Below are 22,249 nucleotides of genomic sequence, written 5' to 3' on the forward strand. Positions count from 1 at the left end.
TCTATAGTACTCTTCTGATTTACTTTGATTATTTGGTCATCCTAATTTCCTTTAGAGTATTTAGAAATAGTCTTCCTTTGAGCCCTGCTGCAAGAATATATAAGGAAAGATGTTGTTCAGCAGCTATCTTGCAGAGATTTAATACAGAACACCCGGAGAATTAACCACGAGCAACGTTTGGTAGTTAATTTTGCAACCCGCCCCCCCGCCCCCAAAATAGGAGAACTAATGGGAAAGCTGTCATTTACAGGATTGGCAAAGTGTGCTAAATGTTATAAAAAATATTAGCAATATAGTTCAAAATTTCTAATTTTAGAAAAGTTCCTGTGATTGCTTTACATAAAGAAGTGTTCTGGGACTTCCCTGGTGGTGCAGTGGTTAAGAATCCGCCTGCCAGTGCAGGGGACACGGGTTCGAGCCCTGGTCCAGGAAGATCCCACATGCCGCGGAGCAACTAAGCCTGTGCGCCACAACTAGTGAGCCTGCGCTCTAGAGCCTGCAGGCCACAACTACTGAGCCCGCGTGCCTAGAGCCCATGCTCCGCAACAAGAGAAGCCACTGCAATGAGAAGCCTGTGCACCGCAATGAAGAGTAGCCTCCGCTCATCGCAACTAGAGAAAGCCTGCACGGCAGCAACAAAGACCCAGCGCAGCCAAAAATAAATAAATTTAATTAAAAAAAAAAAAGCGTTCCTTTCAGCTCTTTTTGTAGGGCTTATGGGTCAAGGAGCTAGGCACCCACCTCCCTTTGAGGTTGGCATCTTCAAGCTTGTTCTTCTCTTAGATTTGATGCCTTTGCCTGGGCAGAGCAGGAAGTTTTCTAAATATTACTGTAGTGTCTTATTCATGGTTGGTTCGTGGAGACCTGTTAGGACTCCATGGATGGATGTTTTAATCACTGCATCAAAAGTCAGAAGAAGTGCACAGCAAAAACTTCATGACATCGTTCCTTTTTGGGGGCAAGTGGTGGCAGTGAGGTATCTCGGGATTGTGTTTGAAATTGTACCATACTATGTGTTCTCAATTAAAAATTAATTCTGCAGTTAGTCTTCCTCTTTTAGAACTTTTGGAAATCATTTAAAGGAAATAAAAGTTGAAGAAGTACATTTGATACTGTATTTTAAACATTTTATTCACTATACCAAAACTTTTTATAATCTAATGTTAATCATTTTTTTAATACAAGTTTAAAAAATCTGACTAGGAAGAAATTTTTCTCCTGTGAAGATATCCACTTTATTTTTCCAAGTTAGAAGTTCGAGTCTTCACCTAGTTCTTTCCAGCTTAAGTGTGAAAACATGACTAGTGTGACAATTGCTTCTAAAGATTGTATCACAGTTTGAGTTTAGCTTAATGTTTTTCAGAAATAAATCTATGAATTGATGGGATCATTATCTCTGGAGGTTCACTTCTAAATTCTCATTGTGTTACATTTGACTCTTATTTTGTTAGTGTTACTAAGGGTACCATACAGCTGTGAATGTTTTTCATACTTTTATTGATATGCCTGGTTCTCTGAGTGAAACCAGGGGACTGATTGGGTGTCCCTAACAGAACTGAGTTAACCTTCCTGTGTCTCAGTTGTTTGTGTTAAATGGTATTGGTAGTAACTCTACTTTTATTCCTGTGGTCATCCTTATAGTTCTGTCTCAACTGTAGGATTTGTGGGGACAAAAGTAAATATATGAAGAAGACCCTGTGTATTGTTGTGAAGTGGCTATAAAAACTCAAGATTCTGTATTTTATTTTGCATATGATTTCTTAGCACTAAACCAATGCATTAATCAACTTCTGATTAACTGGCTCATTTGTAAGAGGACTGTCCTTAGATGTATTGCTTTCAAATTGTTCACAATGTAATTTAGCAAAAGAGGTGATGAAGTTCTTTATTGACTGATTATCTCCTATTTGATTTTATTCTTTGACTTACTGTAGATTGGCAGGAAGCCATTTACACCAAAATATGTAATTCTTTTTTTAAAATTTATTTATTTAATTTATTTAATTTTGGCTGCGTTGGGTCTTCGTTGCTGCATGCAGGCTTTTCTCTAGTTGTGACGAGCGGGGGCTACTGTTTGTTGCGGTGTGCGGGCTTCTCATTGCAGTGGCTTCTCTTGTTGCAGAGCACGAGCTCTAGGCACGCGGGCTTCAGTAGTTGTGGCACGTGGGCTCAGTAGTTGTGGCTCGCGGGCTTTAGAGCACAGGCTCAGTGGTTGTGGCGCACAGACTTAGTTGCTCCGCGGCAAGTGGGATCTTCCCGGACCAGGGCTCGAACCCATGTCCCCTGCATTGGCAGGTGGATTCTTAACCACTCTGCCACCAGGGAAGCCCTGTAATTACTTCTTAATTTCAAATAAGTTTGAAATAGGGATAAATGTTTTTGGCCTGGGATATGATGGGATGGGAAAAGGGTGTTTTTTGGGGAGGCTCCTTCTGAATCGTTCATTCACTATTTTATATTTTTTACCCAACTTCTAAAATCCTCTAATACAATAGAGTTGTATGTAATAGAGCCCTTACATTGAAAATGAATGACTTAATGAAGAAAGGAAGATGTACCAGAATACAGTTGGCCTCTATATCTGTGGGTTCTGCATCCACAGGTTCAATCAACTGTGAATTCAGCTGACTGCAGATCAGAAATACTTGAGGGCTTCCCTGGTGGCGCAGTGGTTGAGAGTCCGCCTGCCGATGCAGGGGACACGGGTTCGTGCCCCGGTACGGGAAGATCCCACGTGCCGCGGAGCGGCTGGGCCCGTGAGCCATGGCCACTGAGCCTGCGCGTCTGGAGCCTGTGCTACGCAACGGGAGAGGCCACAACAGTGAGAGGCCCGCGTACGGCAAAAAAAAAAAAAAAAAAATACTTGAGAAAAAATTTCCAGAAAATTCCCCAAAGCAAAACTTGTATTTGCCACATGGACAATTATTTACATAGCATTTACATTGTGTTAGGTATTATAAGTAATCTAGATAGTATTTAAAGTATATGGAAGGATGTGCGTAGAATATATACAAATACTATGCCATTTTATATAAGGGACTTGAGTGGATTTTGGTATCCAAGGGGATCTAGGAACCAGTCCCCTGAGGATAATGAGGGATGACTATATCTAGACCAGTGGTCCAGTCTGTGCATCACAACCCCCTGTGCAGGATTAAAATAGAAGATGCTGGGGCTCTTGTGGAGTAGGGCCTTTACTGTTTCAGAGTTCCACTGGTAACCATGATGTATAGCCAGGATTGAGAATTACTGCCTCTGACAATGGATAGTTATGTAATCGAGTTTATACTTTTGCTCTGAACTTCCAGGCACCCACTGAAAAAGGGGAAACAGGAGTTTCATAGCTCTTAATATCTTAAAAAGTTGCATCACTGGAAGAGGCACTTTTTTCCCACCCTGAAACTAATAGAGTTGATGTGTACAACTGCTCACTGTCTTTAATAAATAGTTTTATCAAAGGATTCAGAAACATTCTTTACCTGGAGGGCTTTTTATTGATCCTTGTTTGAAGCTGATGGTGTAATATTAAATCATAACTGTGTGATGGTGTTTTTGCATGAAGCTAAGTGCAGCTTCTTGAAGCCAAAGGTTGCATTTTATTTGGTTTTATATTTCCAGTCCCTAGCACAGTTTCCAGCACATATTCTGGAGGTGTTTTATAAATGCCTTTGGAATAAATGAGTTCAAATGTTTAATTTCCTGGTGAACTAAATTGCCATAAAGGTAGAACTTAGAAAATCTAGAATATGAGATGATTAGCATGTTTCCTAGACCATCTGTCACTAATATTGATTGTTTCTACTTGGTACTGTAGACTTGTTTTTCTGGGGGTGGGTAGCTTGTGTAAAGTTAAAAAACCTCTTACATTCTTCTGTACCCCTCTCTTTAGCTGCTTAAAATCAGGTCAGTTTGTAAAAAGTTGACATCCTTACTATTCAGTAAGGATGAATGCAGTCAGTGGTTATTCCAGTAGCAACGCCATTGTAATAATTGGTAGGTGTTCTGCCTTGCCCCCTTCCAGTCTGTTTGACGCATCAACCAGAGTGATCTTTTGAAAACCTAAGTCAGAGCATGCCACTTCTCTGCTCCAGACCTTCCCGTGATTTCCCATCTGACTTAGATTCAAAGTCAGTGTCCTTACAGGGGCCTCCATGTTGGACGTGATGGCCACACCTTGCCCTTTTATGTCTCTGACACCAGCTAGTGTTCTCCCTGAGCTCATTCTCTGCCAGATGCACCAGCCACCTTGCTGCTGCTAGGACAGGCTGGGCATGTCCTGGCCTTCGGCCTTTGCACTCGCTGCTCCCTCAGTGTGGGGTGCTCTTCCTCTAGATCACTGCATGGCTGACTTCACTCACTTTATTTACAGGTCTTTGCTTAAATGTCACTTTCTTGTGACGCTTTACCAGATCATCTTTTCGGTTTCATCTCTGCCCCCCCACCCCCCGCCATGTCCCTGCTTTATTTTTTTCCTTTAGCACTTATTACCATTGGATGTAGCTCATGTTTTAATTTTGAAAAAAATTATCTGTCTCTCCTAAACAAAACATTAGCTCAACGAGGGCAGAGATTTTTGTCTGATTTGTTCACTGCTTTATTCCCATCTTCTAGACAGTTCCTGGCACAGAGTATGTGCTCAATAAATATTTGTTGAGTAAATGAGTTAATGAAGCAGACACTATGACTTGTAATAATATAGAATTCTGTGGGTTTGAGTATTACTATTATTTATTATTTTTTTTTTGCGGTACGCGGGCCTCTCACTGTTGTGGCCTCTCCCGTTGCGGAGCACAGGCTCCAGACGCGCAGGCCCAGCGGCCATGGCTCAAGGCCCAGCCGCTCCGCGGCATGTGGGATCTTCCCGGCCCAGGGCACGAACCCGTGTCCCCAGCATCAGCAGGCGGACTCTCAACCACTGCGCCACCAGGGAAGCCCTTGAGTGTTATTTTTATTTTAAATTTTAAAGGAGGCATAGAATGGTAAAAGTTTTATATTTCTTGTCAAAAAGTTGCAACCATCTACTCAAGTAGCACTACCAAATAACTTAGTTTAAGTTAAAGGGAGAATAGGGCCTAGTCCTGTCCCGTACTTTTGAGAAATGGAAGTTGATCCATTATAAAACCATTCCTACCTTGAGGTGACTTTAGTGACAATGGCACTTAAGATTTTGGTAATCATGATATCAAGTTTAGCCTACAGATGAAATGGATTTTGAGGATGGAATAATACATGTTAACCAGAAATATAAAAAAAAAGTAAAAATTTTGGTGAGAAATTGGTCAGTGGGAGAATTCTTCTTGAGTGTTCAGAGTATGATTTTCATTTTGATTCATTTTGACTTCATTTTGATTCATTTGAAGGACTGTGAATTAAAATGCAAGTATAAACCCGTTCCAAATATTATGTTTACCCTTTTGCTAAAGTCAGAGTCCTTATGGTGGCTCCCGGGGCTCCATTTGATCTGTTGCTCCCGTGTTCCCTCTCTGACTTCTCCTCCTTCTTTCCCCTTGCTCAGTCCACACCAGTCACACTGGCATCCTTACTCTTCTCTGGTTGCGGGACAGGCTCCTAACTTAGGGTCTTTGCACCACTCATCCCTCTGCCTAGGATATCTGCCCCAGATACTCACGTGGCCTCCTTCCCATCTTTGCTCAGATCTCACCTCCTCAGTGGGGCTGACCATGACCTCTCCGTTAATACTGCATGCTGCCCCCGGTCACCTTGCACTCCCCGTCCTCTATCCCCTCCCCCCAACCTGCTCTACTTTATTCTTTTTTGAAACATAGCATCTACATTCTCTAAAATATTACCCATTCTCTAAAACTTACCCATTATGTTAGCTTTTATTATCTGTCTTTTCTAGAATATAAGTGTTAAATGGTAGGACCTTTGTTTTGTTCCTTGAAGTATAGCAAGTGCCTAGAACAAGTGCTTGGCCTGTGGCAGATTATCAATAAATGTTTGTTGAGTGAATGTATGAACAAATCATTACTCTTCTTCATAAGTTCACATAATTCACAGTTAACCTTTATTTACTGCTGTGAAAACAAGTAGATTTATGTAATTAGCATGTATAAGAACAGTCTTTGAAATAATACCACTTGTATTTGTACCTCCATGTTATGAGTCAGAATTTCCTTCCTTTTTTAAGGCTGCATAATACTGTGTTGTACATCTGTACCACATTTTGTTTATCCATTTGCCTGTGGGCGGACACCTAGGTTGCTTCCACATTTTGGTGGTTGTGAATAGTGCTGCTCTGAACATGGGTGTGCAGATATCTCTTCGACACTATCAACTCTTTTCAGATCTGTTAGCTTAAAGAATATTCATATCAATCAATTATATTTTTTGTATATGCCTCCATCTTAATTTTAAAGCTATTAATTTTATTTCCAGAGGTCTTAATTTTATTTAATGGCATGTTTTTATTTTATGTAATTTATTCTTATAGGATTTGTATTTTGATGTATTTGGTGTAAGACCATGTACAGTGGTCTGCTTTTTTAGCATGATACAATCCTGGAAAACTATACATCAAAAAGTGGAACAAAATCCTTGAAAGAATGAGGTGTTACTCACTGTTGTGTCTCCCAAAATACCTAGACTGTGAGTGGCCGGAAACAGTAGAGTGAAAACCAGTAGAGTGTTGTGTTGTGAAAGCAAAAGGAAAGAACGTTTCAAGAAAGAAAGAATTAACAACAGTGTTGAGCACTGCTGGGTAATGAGCGGAACAAATGAGATGCTTCCTCGAGTCATCGGGTTCAGTGCCCTGAGCAAGAGTAGTTTGAGTGGGCTTGTGAAGGGAGAGTCCGGATGGAGTGAGTTGTGGGGAGGGTGAGGAGAAAGGACGTGTTCATAAGTACAGGTTTTGTGCTGAAAGGGAGGAGAGAGTTAGGATGATAGTGCAGGGGGGTTAAAAAACATTTTTTTTTCCCCCAATGGGCAAGCCATGAGCATATTTAAAAGCTGATGGGAAGGATCTAGTTGAGGGAGATGTTGAACATTTGACAGAGGGGTTAATTAATAGTTTATGTCAGGACGTCGGAGGGGATGGGATGCAGGTGAAGAAGGAGCTGATGTTTGATGCAGGAGGAGGGCTTCCCTAAATTGTGATCACAGAAGGAGGATAGGATGGATGTAAAGTTAGGCCTGAAGTGGGTGCAGGTGGTTTGTAGGTTTGAGTCTTGGAAAGATAAAAGGAATTTCCACTTGAAGTTTGTGGCTTTTTTCTCTAAAGCAGCAGATGAGGTCATCTGTTGAGAGTTATGAGGGGGAATTACAGTTTTGAGGAGAATAAATAGGGTTCAACATGGATTTCAGTTGCTGGGCTTTTAAAAGGAATGGCATTATATATTAAGGATAAAGTTAGATGTCAGGTACTTGAGGAAAAGAAACTTAACCTTTCTGCTGTATAATTTTACGCATTTATTGAAATCCTACCAAGTGCAGTGTATTGTAAGACAGCTCTCTTACCTAGTGAGTTCATAAACTTAAGGGAACATTTATCAAATGCAGTAAGAGGTAAGAACAGTGCTGAAGCTTCAGAGGTCATATCTGACTGTAGAAGAGCTAGATCTTACGTTTGGTAGTGTATATATGTCCGTGCCACTCTCTCACTTTGTCCCAGCTTACCCTTCCCTCTCCCTGTATCCTCAAGTCCATTCTCTAGTAGGTCTGCATCTTTATTCCCATCTTGCCCCTAGGTTCTTCATGACTATTTCTTTTGGGGAAGCAGCCACATAGCACAGGGAGATCAGCTCGGTGCTTTGTGACAACCTAGAGGGGTGGGATAGGGAGGGTGGGAGGGAGAGAGATGCAAGAGGGAAGAGATAGGAGGACATATGTATATGTATAACTGATTCACTTCGTTATAAAGCAGAAACTAATACACCATTGTAAAGCAATTATACTCCAATAAAGATGTTAAAAAAAAAAAGAGCTAGATCTTTGCATATGGAAAAGATTTCACCAAGTGTAGATAGGGGAGGGTGAGAAAGTGCTTTCTACTACAAAGAGTGGAGCTGAGAATATGCTGGTACCATGTTAATGGCATGGTGAAAATTATCCTTGAATCACTGTGTCTCTATACAGTTTTAAAACATCAGAGAAGCTTATGACTTTAAAGAAAATTTCATAAAAATATATGACCCCCTCAAAGGAACTTACGTGCATACCTGTTTTAGGGAAAATTTATGACTAGTCATCCAGTATGTGACAGGATTTATACAGCATTGTAATTTCCCAGTTTGGGTATGATGAATTCATAGAGCTCATTAAGTGTAAGTGGAATTATTTGATTCATTCAAGCTTTTTTCTCTCCTCAGCAGAAGATTAAAAAAAATATTCCAAACTTGAATCCAGGACTTGGAAAATGCCAGTTGTCTAAATACAGTACCATATTGTGATAAATATAGCTATTGGAATTTTAAGACTCTTTTCACAAAACTTTTAATATTCACAGCAGAACTTTTTTTGGAATGTTATCTGAAAAACAGAGGACCATTTTATTACCAGAGCTGACTATTAATTAGGGTATTGTTTCAGATATAAAAGTTGATCTGCCACTGAAATTCTATTTGAATATGTATAGTTCCAAGCTTGCTTTGTGTATTTAATAACTTCAGTACCATAATTACTCTGTTTACAATTAAATTTTGGTGAATATGCTAATATGGGATATACCAGCAAGTGATTTCAGTAAAGGGCAGTGTTGATTTGCATTTTCATGTGCTTTTCACTTGCATCTGAATTTCATTTAATATCAGTGAGAAAAGAAGTGGTCAGTTTATGTAATGGTCAGTGACGGTAAACTTTCTTTTCTTTGAAATCTCTCTGTTGGATTGGCCATCATAACCTGCTTTGCTCCAGGTGGGCAGAAATTATGCAGAAAGATTTAATTTGGTAGAGGTTTGTGCCCTCCGTTTTATTCTTTAATAGAAACCTTAATGTAGGTATTGGTTTCATTATTAGGAGAAACCTATAATGTACTAAAGCAATTGTTTAATTCCAATGAGTATTTTAAGTTCTTTACTGAGGTAAATGTTTATGGTCATGTTATTTATTATAGTTTTTGAGCAAGGACTTCTGGTTTTAAATAATTCTCCTTTCTTCTTTTCAGAAATCCTCTGAAAAGGAACAAGGAGATTTGAGACACATCGATTTCATATTCTCTGAAACTCGGAGACTTCTTTTACTCTGAACCAGAAAATAAGAGGGGCTGCCAAGTGCAGTGAAGGTCAGATGGGGTTGTGGGAGGATGTTGAAAGGTGGCCCTCTCAGGTCTGAGACCCATCTCAGACAAAACTGGCAGAGCAGGGTTCTCCAAAGGAAGTGGCCCACCCCGAGGGGCACAACCACTGGCCTTTGTTGGGAAGAACAGGAATGGGTGTTGGCAGAAAAGGGCCCTAGGACACTTGATGGCATGATGAAATGTTCTGTATCTTGATCAGTGTGGTTGGTTCTCAAGTGTGTATGCATGTGCAAACGTTTGTCAACCTGTGTATACATTTGTGCAGGTTATCAATTTATTGCTTCTCAACTCCAAATACACTTGTTTTTGCTCTGTTGGTGATACTTGAACTAGACCCTGTAAACATGTTTTCTTCTCCAGCACAAGGTTAGGTTAGTCAGTAGAGGGTGAGGGACAGACACTGCCAGGCAGAGTGGGGAAGGGGCTTCTCTTGCTGTTGTAGTGTGCTTTTTTTTTTTTTTTCCTCTCTTAAGGTATGGATGCCAGCATGCTTACTCTGTGACTTTTCTTTAGGACCCTGGTAGGCAGTATCTTGCTTCCACCAGGACCCCAGCGGGTGGATTCCTATGGACCAGCTGGCACCCTAGAGAACTCTGCCACCCGGTGGGCTGTAGCTACAGCCTTTCCAGTGAAGAGTTCATTTCTGTGTTCTCTCCCTTAACCTTGTAGATAGTATCTGTTCCCTCCCTTTTCTATTCCTTAGAGTTCTCCTTTTAGTAGTCAACCACCTTTTAGAAATTAATAGTTTTTTATATTAAGCGTTCTTGTTTAAGTTACTTGTGCATTTTCTTTTTCTCCTGATTGGACCCTGTTACAACACTTAATGTTTGTGTAATTTACCGTGTTAATTTTACATAACTGAAAAAATAGAATGAAATAAATCATAAGTGTATAACTTGATTAATTTTAATGACGTGAACATACAGTTCAGATATCACCCAGACTGGGGTATGGAACACGACCAGATCCCCAGAAACCTCCTTCTTCCAACTCATAGTCATTTCCTCCTCCCAGTGGTTTCTGCTGTTTGACTTCTTTCGTCACAGATTAGTGCAATGGAACCATGAGTGTCTCGTCTTGTGTCTGGCTTCTTTTTTTGAACTTAGCATTGGGAGGTTCATCTATTTTATTATGTCCATTTTCCTGTTGATGGACATGTGGGTTTCCAGTGTTTCGCTATTTTGAGTAAAGGTGCTGTTATCCTTTTGGTGGACATGTTTTCATTTCTCTCAGGTATATACATAGAAGAGGAATTGTTGGGTCAGGTAGCAGCTGCTGCAGAACAGATTTCAGAATGGCTGAAGCACTGGCCCATGTGTGAGAACTCCACTTGCTCCACCCCCTTACCAGCGCTCAGTGCGTCAGCCTCTCGGGCTTGAGATCTTCACAACTTCTAGGGGATAGGTAATTCCAATGCTGTGTGAACTCTTTATATTGTGGTAAGAGAAGAAAAACTTCAAAAGTGTTTTTATGAAGTGAGCATAATATTGATATCAAAACAAATAAATATGTTAGAAAAAAGCAAACTACAGACCAGTCTTACTTATGAATATCAATTTTGTTCCTAAATAAAATATTAGTAAATAGAATCCAGCAGCACACTCTAAGAATCATAACCTTAATTAGGTAGTATGTTTTTTTAAAGGGTGGTTATCATGTTAAGTTGCCCTGCATAACTGTGTGGTGTTCCAGCTGCATTTGTTTAAGTCTTTCGTGTCTCTCTACATTTTAAAAGATGAGTTATTGACCAAATGCTTATTTATTAATCCACTGCCATTGCCACCCCCTTGCATCCAGCAGAAGCCAGCCTCTGAGCTGTCGGTTGTCTGTGGCCAGCCTAAAATTGTAGGGCTGGCAGAAGGGAGGCCTCCGCATCTTTTTTCCACAAGAAGCCACTTGTGCAAAGGGAGGAAGGGAGTTTCATTTAGGGGCATTTTAAAGAAAATTTTGTGTTGTAGCGGCCCCTTTCTACCAGAGCAGCAGAGTATATTTCAGTGACTTCTTCACGTTCATGTGGAGTAGATAGAAGTGTGAGGGAAGTTTTAACCCAAGCATAAAGTTAGTTTCAAGTAGTAATTAGTAAACCAACAGTCCATTCCATTCCATTCCATTCCATTCCATTCCATTCCAAAGAAACGTAATCTAGGACTTACATTGTACAAGTTTATATGAACTTTTTCTGTACTTGGTTTACTTGGGTTGGTTTGATATATTTAAGTTCCTCAAACACTTGTGGATCTCCCTAATGTGTATGGAAGGCTGACTAAAAGGAAAAAAAGCTGGATTCCGACCTCGTGTCTTATACCAGTATAAGTGTAGACAGATAAAAAATTTACCAAGAAATTTTATGAAACCGTAAAATAACTAAAGGAAAACATGGAGATGTTTGAAAAAAGAAATTTGACTGGGAGAGGTCTTTTAAGGATGACATAAAACCCAAAAGCTAAAAATAAACAGTATTAAAAGATAAATAAATTGGAAGAAGTATTTGCAATGTAAAGAGCTAATTTCTTTAATATATATAGAATATATAAGAAGTGCCTATAAATAAAAAAGCAAAAGGCTCTTAATAGTTCACAGGAAATGAAGTACAGATTTTACTTTGGAGACTTTTCTTTCTTTCTTTTTTTTTGGATGTGTGTGATTGGACAAGCTCATGGAGTATGAAAAGATTTCCAGTTTTGATCCTTTGGAGATTGTTAATTATAGGAGCAGTAATTTTTTAATGTTTAAAAACCATAAAATATTTCACAATACAGAAAATCTTATTAAACAAATATAGACCAAATGAATTAGAAGGTACTTTTATAACCACCACCTATGTCAAGGGATATTACTGAGCCCACCATGTGCCCCATCTTAATCACAACTTTCTTACGCTCCCCCAAAGTAAGTTCTAGCTTTTATGGTAATCGTTTTCTTTATAGTTTTAGCACTCAGATATGCATCCGTAAACACTGTGGTTTAGATTTGCCAGATTTTGTTAGATATGTTGTTTTTAAGTCTTTTTTTTTTTTGCGGTACGCAGGCCTCTCACTGTCGTGGCCTCTCCCTTTGCGGAGCACAGGCTCCGGACGTGCAGGCTCAGCGGCCATGGCTCACGGGCCCAGCCGCTCCGTGGCATGTGGGATCCTCCCGGACCGGGGCACGAACCCGTGTCCCCTGCATTGGCAGGCGGACTCTCAACCACTGCGCCACCAGGGAAGCCCTGTTTGAAGTCTTTTTAAATCTAGTTTTCTTCTCCCTCATCTCTTCTTTTCCCCCCTTTATTTGTTGAAGAAATGGTGTTATATGCACTGTAGGGCTTCCCGCAGTTAGGATTTTGCCGATTGCATTCCTGTGTTAGTTTATCATATTCTTCTGTTCCCTTCATATCCAGTGACTTGATAGGCTAAATCATATTCAGGGTCCGTTTATTTTTTATTTCTTATTTCGCAGGATTACTTTATGGGTAGTGGCGTGTTTTTTTATCAGGAGGCATATAATGTCTGGATATCTCATATTTTGATGTTAGTAGCTATCATTGCGCAATGTCTGGATTCATTAATGCATTAGGAGGTGGAATTAGTGTTAAGCTAAAACCATTCTTATTCACTTATTAGCTGAAATTTTTCTGTAAGGAGAAATTTCTCTTCATCTTCTATTTGGTTACCCAGTGGTACAATTCATGTAAGAAAGAAAGGATAGATGCTGGATTCTTTCCCTTTATTTACTGGTTTTCAAAATTGAGTGGTTTCCTGTTATCCTCTAGAGATGACCACTTAAGTTTTCTTACTATTATGAACTCTTGGTTTTACCCATTTTGTGTGTTTCAGTCCATTATGGTTATATTTATTGACTCAAATTGGCTCATCTTTGGTAGTGGGAACATCTTTCAAGTTGACTCCTTAGACATATTTGACATAACTCTAGTAGTTTTTGATAGCTTCCTTGACATCTAGAAATGACGAGGTGTTCCAGGTTTATCTTGTACATTTCCAGCTCCAGACCTGGAATCAGTCATTTCTTCAAGGAACCTGGTTTCTTTTAACAGGAAATGGTATTTCAGGAATACCGTTTGTGTACTAGGGATGCTCATTGCTATTGGGTTGTTTATTGTTTCTAAGCTTTTTTTTGTGAATGGGGCTAGGAAATACAAAGGTGTGTGTGTATATAGTTTCTGTAAAAGATAACGTACCTTCTGAATTAAAAAAATACTTCAAATATAATCCTACCTCTTCTTTCAGCTGCATCCTTTTTCTTCCATATTTGAATCCTGATTTTTAAGGACACAGTGATGATAGAATTAAAAAATCACATAATTATTCATTTGCGTTATTCCACATCTGTGACCACAATAGCTGTAGTTAACAAAACTAAGTATCACCACAATATGATTACTGAAAAGTTGATTTTTTTTGCATGTTTTCCCATTTTTTGCGATTGTACTATGTCCACATTGTCAGAACATATACCCATTATCTATTCTAGCCTCTCCTTTATAACCCTTGTTGAAACTCAGTTCTACAAATAAGTATTTACTGCTCACTGTCAGCTCTTATAGTGGCTTTTCTTTAGTGATTTTAGATATCTGAGGCTTGTTCTCTAGTAGATTCTTATTCCCTTTTCCCATTTCCGTGTTGATAACACTTTGAAGTCTTTAGATTTGAAATTTAACTGAGTATAGACTCTTTGGTTCAGGTTTTCTTTCCTTGAGTCTTAAGTATGTTACTTCCTTTTTTTTTTTCTGGCATAAAATGTCGCTGTCAAAGTGATGACAATATGATTTTACTTTCCTTATAAACTATCATTTTTTGGCCTGCATGCACAAAGAATATTTTCTTTTACTATTAAGTTCAGTAATTTTACTAGACTAGGCTGCGTCTTAGTGTTGGTCATTCTGGGTTGATTAGTATGTGGTGTGATCTTTCACTTTGGGGTTTCACTTTTTTTTTTTGTAAGTTCAGGAAAGTCTTTTTGAATTAAAGCATTTAAACTGTCTTAATAAGGAAGACAGTTCCTTCTTACAATAAGGAACTCATCAAATAGGACATTACTCTGATGATTTGATAAAGCTGGATAAAATTTAGAAGGCATTCATTTTAGTATTTGGAAGTACTGTGTGGCTTAGTTATTTCTTTTACGCAATCTACTGTAGCTCTAAAAGTCACCTTTTTTGGTGTTTTGAGTCTGGGCTGTCATGGTTACACCTGAAATTCCATTCAGGAAAGTTTTATAATGATTACAAACATATTAAGAGAATTAGTTGATATGAAGAAATAACGGACACACTCATTTTGAAGATTCTTTTGTTAACTTAGAGAAGATTTAGACAATGAAGATGCATCAGTATTCTGTAGGAAAAAGTTAAATTTAAAAATCCCCAATAAATTAATAAAGAGCATTTGCATAAACGGAGTTTGTGTATGTGGAGTGATATGGGTGGATATTTGCTAAAACAATTTCCAATCTAATGTAGTATGTATGTATTTAGAATATCTAGGCTCAAAACCAAACTACTTATGCAAATTGTCGGATCTTAACAGACATCTTTCAGCTGAATAGCCATTTCAAATGTTGCAGACTACCTTACAACTCTTATCACCCTCTTTACTGTATCTCTAATACAGTTTTAGGGAACTATAGGATCCTAAAAACTATTTGTTTTAAATCTTTTTCAATTAATAGATTAAAATAGATTAATCTGAGAGTTTGAAATCACACACACCACACATACACACAGTCTGGTTCATGCTTTCTTTTCTTCAGTCTTAAGTGTGTTACTTCCTTTTTTTCTGGGCCACTGGGTTCATACCCTTGCCCAAGAACTTGGCCCTTACTCTACAGCTTGCTAGCCTTGCTGGTCACCATTCCTGACCCACCCTTCCTTCACTCAGTGAAGTAAGTTATGTCTAAGGGCACTTAAAGCCCAGAGAGAAGTGACTTGTTCAAGATCACCCAAAACTGGCCTCATACCTACACTCGAATCTAGGTCTTTTCGTTATAGACCTGTGCTCTTTTCGCAGTGAAACACTGCTCTCCATGAATGCTATGCTAAGCTTGTCTGTTAGTAAGTAAAGTAAATAGGAATTCATCTCCAAAAGGATAGTTGGTGAGAAGGGAAACATACAAATGCTGGATATCACCAGCTTTGCCTTTTCTGTGAACCCAAATGACTAAACAGCCGTAATTTCTCCTGGTCACTCCTTCATTATGGTGACTTTTGTAATTGTGGGTCATGTTGGTGAGGCTTTGGAGCCAGGGAATCCTCAGTGCAGATTTCTATTGTTCAGCCACTTAGTAGGTATGTGACCTTGGACAGGTTGCTTAACTTGGCTGAGCCTTAATTTTGTCATCTGTAAAATGGGGATGATAATGTAATCTTCATGGAGTCGTGAGGATGGATGGAAGCCTATGTGTAAAGCATCTACTGTCTTGCCATAAATACTCTTTCCCTTTCCTCTCATGTTAACTGTCTTGTGTTTTCAGTGTCTATTGTGTTCTTATCCCATCAACATTGACCTTTGTAAACTCCTCATTGCATTTGTATAGAGTATGCATTCTAATTGGATGTACCTTTCCCCCTCAGCTTCATAGAGCAATTCTCTTGTTGCTAAATAGCATTTTTAGTCATAGATGATGTTATACCACTGGAACTTTAAATATTTTCTTGAAAGTAATTGCATGGATCGTTTTATTTATTGCTTCCTCTCCTAAGTTAAGAGATAATCAAAAGGATTGAGCACGTATAAATTATAATTAACAGATGTCCTTTATTTAAGTTTTGGAGTAAGTAGGAATTTGAATAGCATCTTTGTTGCACAGAAGCTTTCCTTAGTGAAAAGGTTTTTAGCACTTCTAGGATTATAGTATTGAATGTTGCTTTGTTTTGTATTATAGTGAAAATGCCTCGTGTAAAAGCAGCTCAAGCTGGAAGACAGGGCCCTGCAAAGAGACGTCTTGCAGAACATTTTGCAGCCGGGGAGATAATCACTGACATGAACAAAAAGGAATGGAAACTAGGATCATCCATTGGCCAAGGTGGCTTTGGTTGTATATATCTTGGTAAGTGTATGACTACTTCTAATTGTCAGTCCGAAGATGTATATGCTTTGTTATCAAAATATTGATAGTTTCTTAGTTGCAAACTTTTACAGGATGTTTCTAATAATCTACAGTCAACAAAATATTGTATAATTAGGCAAAAATGCATCTGTGACCTGGGAGTGGAGAAGACAGTTGATTTAATCACAGTAGAAACAGGATAAAATATCTGTAATATTGTCATTAGTGAGCATATGGCTTTAGATTTTTAAGATATTCTATATAATATTAATCTCCTTTGAGACCCAAAGAAAGCCATAGCTTTCTTTCCCCACCTCCACCCAATTAGGATGTATTCCCTTTGTTTTGGTTTAATTTGGAGATTTTCAGATCTTTAATAGGTGTGGATTTACCTTCTCTTTTGATGCAACCCTAATAGTCATCATAGTGGAATTTAGGAGAATGACCTAGAAGTTGCATATTAGGCCTGAAATGTGCTATTTAATTAGCATACTTACCCTGAAATCTGGGGGGACCCATTGTGGAACCCTGGGATTCTGTAAGTTAACTAATTGGTTGATTTAAAAAATATTTTACATGATGACTTCTAAAGCTGTCTGCTTCACCAGGAATGTTAGTAGTGATACAGTGCATTTCATGATTGCTTTTGATATTTCTTTCTAACTTTTCCGTTATATATTCTTACTCCACCTCTAATCTTGATTTAATTGTTTGATTTCTGCCATGCGGTTTATAAAATTTTATTTTTAGCAGTGAACGCTTTTTTATTTTCAAGCAACATCTTAACTCAGAATACTAATATTAATACTAGATTAGCGTCATGTGAAAACTTAGTAGAGCTGTACATTTTCGGGTCCCACCCCAGACCTACAAATCCCCACCTGTAGGAAATGTGATTGAACAAGCCCTCCAGGGGATTCAAATGCCTGGGAAAGTTTGAGAACCACTGACATAGATGAAAGAGCAGCAGCTCTTACTCAAGAGGTGTCTGACTCAACCGGGACCAATGGGCTGTAGTTGGTTAGCTGCAGTCTCTAGAGGTATGTTCATGAAACATAGTTTAAAAACCAGCACTTTACTGTATTTTATAATCTCTCTAGGTTAGTGGCACCTGTCTTTGGGGAAATAGTTGTTGATTCTTTAGTTTTGTTTGGAACCAAACCCATTCCAGTGAACAAGGCTATCTGACTTAAACTGAAAGCCCTCATAAATCATGAAAGGTTAGGGCTATATTAGCCAGGTATATATTTTTGACCTTGTGATTTAGAGATGGCAGATAATATAAGCTCTCCCTACCACAGAATGTGTGGACTTAGGACATCCTGTATTAGGGATGGGAACTTGTCTTAAAGCAAGCAAATTCTTCATTTTGTATTATTAGTTAGTTTGCTTTTGTAACCTTTGGCAGATTTGCAGCTTGCTTTGCATGTGTGCTAGCTGTTTTATTTGTGTTTGTATTTATCATCAGAAAGTGCCACCTAATAATATTTTTTAAATCTAATGGTTTGACACATTTCTGTGGCAAAACTTTGCTTTTTAAAACCTGGATCGATCAACCTGGAGAAGGGATTTGCTTTAATACTGCTGCCTCCACTTTATCTCTCTGCCCACTGACACCAAAACAGCCGTATTCAAGATCATCAGCAATTTCTAATGATAATTTTCTGCTGAAAGGTTGCTTCTGAATTTTGTTTAGATACTTTCTGCAGCATTTGATACTGTTCATCTTTCTTTCACATAAAAGTTGCTTCCATTGCCTTTCATGATAACAATACTTTCACCTCTGTTTTTCTCCTACCTCTCTGGCTATGCTAAGTCATCTTGGTAAGTACTTCTGTGTTCTCCAGCTTTCCTTCCTTGGCTCACTTTTCCTTCTGTCTAGTCTCTCCGAGTGATCTCATCGAGTCTCTTGGCTTATGTTACTGTCTCTTTACTGCTGATTTCCAGATCTTTTATCTGTGGCTAAGGACGTGATCCCCTGAGTCCAAGCCCATAGCCAGTGAGTGGCCTATAAGGAATCTCTATTTGGATGACCCACAGGCATGTCTAAAATTTATATCATCCTCTTTCATCTCGTGATTCTCTTATGATCAGGAGAGGAGTATCTGAATGAATGACACCTCTCAAGCCAGACTGGGAAGGCATTCTCAAGTATTGCTTCACTCGTGTTCCCAGTACTTCATCTGGACCTGTTGCTTTAACTGTCTGACTTCTCAGATCCATTGATTTCTCTCTATCTCTGCTGATACTGCCTTAGTGCAGGTCATTTTCATGTCTTGTCTGGATTCTCACTATGGCTGTGAATTTTCTCTGCTCAGCCTTGCCCCCTTGCATCCTATTATTCACGCTGTGGCTTGAGTGATCTAGTCTATTTTAAACTTCTTTAATGGCTCCCCAGTGCCCTTAGGATAAAGTATCAAACTTTGAGAATGGCATACCAGACCCTTCACGTAGTTTGGTCCCTATGTAACTTTTCATCCCTTTTATTTCCTCAAAAATCTGTTCTTTGACTATCATGCTGCCCTTTGCCTCTTGATCTTTGTGTGTGATTCTTCTTTTGCTTCATTTTTCCAAAGCTGAGCTTAGGGCAGGTGCTATCTGTGTATAATACCCCTCTGTTAACCCTTTCATAGTACTTTCCATGCTGCCCTGAATTACTTTTCTTTCTTCCAGGATAAACATGTCCTCCTTGGCAGTGAGACAGTTCTTCTTTTTATTGTTTTCCTAGTGCCTGGCATATTTTGCAGTATGTGTTGTTTGAATGAACTATTGAACTTCCCTTTTGCCCCTTTTCTCATTCGAATTGTGCAGTATTATTGGGATGCTATACTTATTTTAATATTTTGTGCACTAAATGCTGATTTTAAAAAATTTAACCTTGCTTTATTATTAATTCAGTATCTAAGTGATGTGTTCCTTGGGGCTGTTCCTTAAGGAGCTCAGGCTTATTCATTTGCCCATTTAGCCATTTTTATGACTTGGTGTTCCCTCTGTAGTCTGAAGTATTTTAGCTTCAGCCTTTTCACAATACTGCTGCTTCCCAGCTGATTGGTGGTTTCTTGGTTTCCTTTGCCTGTCCCTCTTCATCTCTTCAGCTTCTAATGTGAGAATGCCTTAGGGCTCAGTCCTAGGATTTCTTCTTTTCTCTGTCTGCACTCATTCCCTAGGGGTTCTTCCATTTTCATGGCTTTAAATGAATAGCATTTCTATCTTGATGACTCTCAAAAATTTCTTTCTCCAACTTGGACCACTTTTCTGAACTCAAGACTTGTATGTCAGCTGCCTATTTAACACCTGAACTTGGATGTCTAATAAGCATCTCAAACTTAAGGCACCCCAAAGCACCAGCTCCTCCTGCAATTTTCTCTGTCTTAGTAAGTAGCAACTTTTTCTTTCCAGTTGCTCAGGCCAAAAACTTGGAGTCATCCTTATCTCTTTTTTCCCCTCTTATCCTCTATAACTAATTCATGAGCAATTCTTGTTGGCTCTCCTTTAAAAATACATCCACAATCTGACCACTTATCACCGCCTTGTCTGCTACCACTCTGGTTCAAGCCACCACCATTTCTCACCCAGAGTGTTGTAGTAGCCTAACTGATCTCCCTGCTTCTGCCCTTGCCCTCCACCCTCCATTCTCCACAAAGCCGCCTGGAGAATTCTTTAGAAAATCAAAGTCTGAGCTTACCATTCCTCTCTTAAAACCTTCCAGTGACTCGCCATCTCAATCATAGCAACAGCTTTAGGTCACCTATCCATTTCATTGTATTTGTTCTCTGCTGCTTTTCTGATCTCTGACCCCTGTTACTTTCCACCTCACTTACTCTTCTCCAGCTACATCAGGGCCTTTGTGCTGGTCGGCCTGGAATGTTCTCGCAGATATTTACGTGGCTTATTCCCTCACAGTCTTCAGACCAGTGCTTCAATGACACCCTGTCAGTGAGGTTTCTCTTACTAACTTGCAACACTCTCTACCTTCCCTTCCTGCTTAATTTTTCCTCTCTAGCACTTACTCCCATCAAACATACTTTATATTTTAATTGTTGTCTGTATCCTACCACTGAAATGTTAGTTTCATAAGGGTAGAGATTGTTTTTTCCTGTTTACTGCTAAATCCATTTCCTGGAAACGGGCATGTAGTAGGTATCTGGTAAAAAATATGTGTTTAATGAATATGGGCAACCTTATATTCCTAACTCAGCATTTCAGGGCAACTGTGCTCCTTTATTTGCATGAAGTAAAATGATACCACATTAAAATTATTCTGGATGGCAGTTCAAAGGTCTCGTGCCAGTATCCTGAACTGTTGATCTTGATGAATTTTTTTCTCCCAAACGAATGTTTTTTAGAGCTTTAGCTCCCTCTTTTCTTACCTTCCTAATGCTCCTTAAAAGGATTCCCTAGTTTGTTAAATTTAAGAAATTTTATCAGTCATCATCCTTTTGGGAATTCACAGCATACATTAGCATATCAAAGGCCATGAGTACTTTTGAATTAAAGAAGTCTTTAACTCAGTTTTTCATACTTAATTGATCATGTTGAAGATAGCAATTGTAAGATGCCTTCCAATTTCAGACATATTAAATCGTGAAAAATTTTTAAATTGATGAAATATACAGTAATGATATCCTGAGACACACATTTGGGAACTGAAATTTATTCTATTAAGAGGTTATAGATACACAGATCTAAATACTAATAAAGGGTTAGTAACAGGCTATTTATAATAATGCGACTTCTTGTTCTGATATTACATATGTCACTTTTTCAAACAGCTGATGTGAATTCTTCAAAATCGGTGGGCAGCGATGCACCCTGTGTTGTAAAAGTGGTAAGGAAATATTTCAGCTGATTGTTTTCTTTGCTGTTGATTTAGTTGTAGTATTTATTTTGTAAAACATTCTTTTTGATAACTAGAATTAATTAAACCATAAGTTACTACATTTTTAGTAATGTTTCATAAATACTAAATGAGACACAAAAGTAGCTTTATAGTTTTAAATAATTTGAGTTCAAAAATTCTCTCCCCTCTCTTTTGAGTTAGAGTGGCACTAGTATCTGTGGAAAAAAATGAATGAAAGCCTGGAGTTTTGCAGATGTGGAATAAAAATATTCAGCTCATTCTTTTTATTTCAGCTATATTTACAACAGATGAGATGCTTTTTATATTTATATCCTGCAAGACTGTACTACTTTAATGAAATTTTATTGTATTTTATCTTGCATTTGCTTCTGAACTTACATTTGGTCAATTTTTTCTTTTTATTTCCAATTATCTTTCCTCTCCTTTCATTTTAGTAAATGAAATTATTTATTTGTGGCCACTTTGAAACTTCTTTTTGCTATACTGACGTTGAAATTAGTTTGTAATGAGTGAAGGTAGACAGTATCCTGTCTAACGTAGGCATACTCTGAATAGCCAGGTCAATTTATATATTGGTGCACTAAATATTTTAACTACTATTTAAACATTTTAATGTTTTTTAACTACTATTTTTAGTAGTTAATTTAACTACTATTTTTTTGTTAGGATGCAAGGTAGTATGCATCTTCTTGCTTGCCAACATTTGTAAGTCCCCTCTTTCAAAGTTCTTTAATACATGTGAAGAACATGTTTTTGTTAAATAGAAGAGGTAACAGCGTCTGTTATTTGGGCAAATTACCACATAAGTCCCCTCACCCTGCTTTATTTTCCTAAAGGCTACAGATTTTCGGATTAGAATCACCCCAAGGTCTTTTGGTTTGATTTGTTTTATTTTACTCTTTTTTTAAAAAAGAATATATTTGATCTCTTATGAGTTAATAACTCTTTTGGGCCTGAATTGTTTTAGTGATTGTTTTCACCAACTTTTTATTCAGGCATAGTTTTTCCAAGGAAATAAATAAACACAATTTGAATACTTTTGACAAATGCATATACCTGTATACCCCAACCCCTATTAAAATATAGAGCAT

General features: G+C 38.4%; 1 protein-coding gene across 7 annotated transcripts in view; it reads left to right on the forward strand.

The window, feature by feature from the left end:
• VRK1 (VRK serine/threonine kinase 1) overlaps positions 1–22,249 on the forward strand; it is a 77,960-nt gene that overhangs the window by 16,639 nt on the left and 39,072 nt on the right. For 5 of the 7 annotated variants that reach the window (XM_004262380.3, XM_033419877.2, XM_033419885.2 and 2 more), the window contains 2 exons: positions 16,133–16,297; positions 21,070–21,125. In XM_004262380.3, the coding sequence (XP_004262428.1) occupies positions 16,138–16,297; positions 21,070–21,125 (216 nt within the window). In that variant the 5' untranslated portion in view covers positions 16,133–16,137. Of the gene's footprint in view, positions 1–9,121; positions 9,239–10,486; positions 10,658–16,132; positions 16,298–21,069; positions 21,126–22,249 lie in introns of those variants that run through there. The other 2 variants (XM_033419914.2, XM_033419899.2) reach the window with 2 other exon arrangements.

Source organism: Orcinus orca, chromosome 2, assembly GCF_937001465.1.
Source record: "Orcinus orca chromosome 2, mOrcOrc1.1, whole genome shotgun sequence".
Lineage (NCBI taxonomy): Eukaryota > Metazoa > Chordata > Mammalia > Artiodactyla > Delphinidae > Orcinus > Orcinus orca.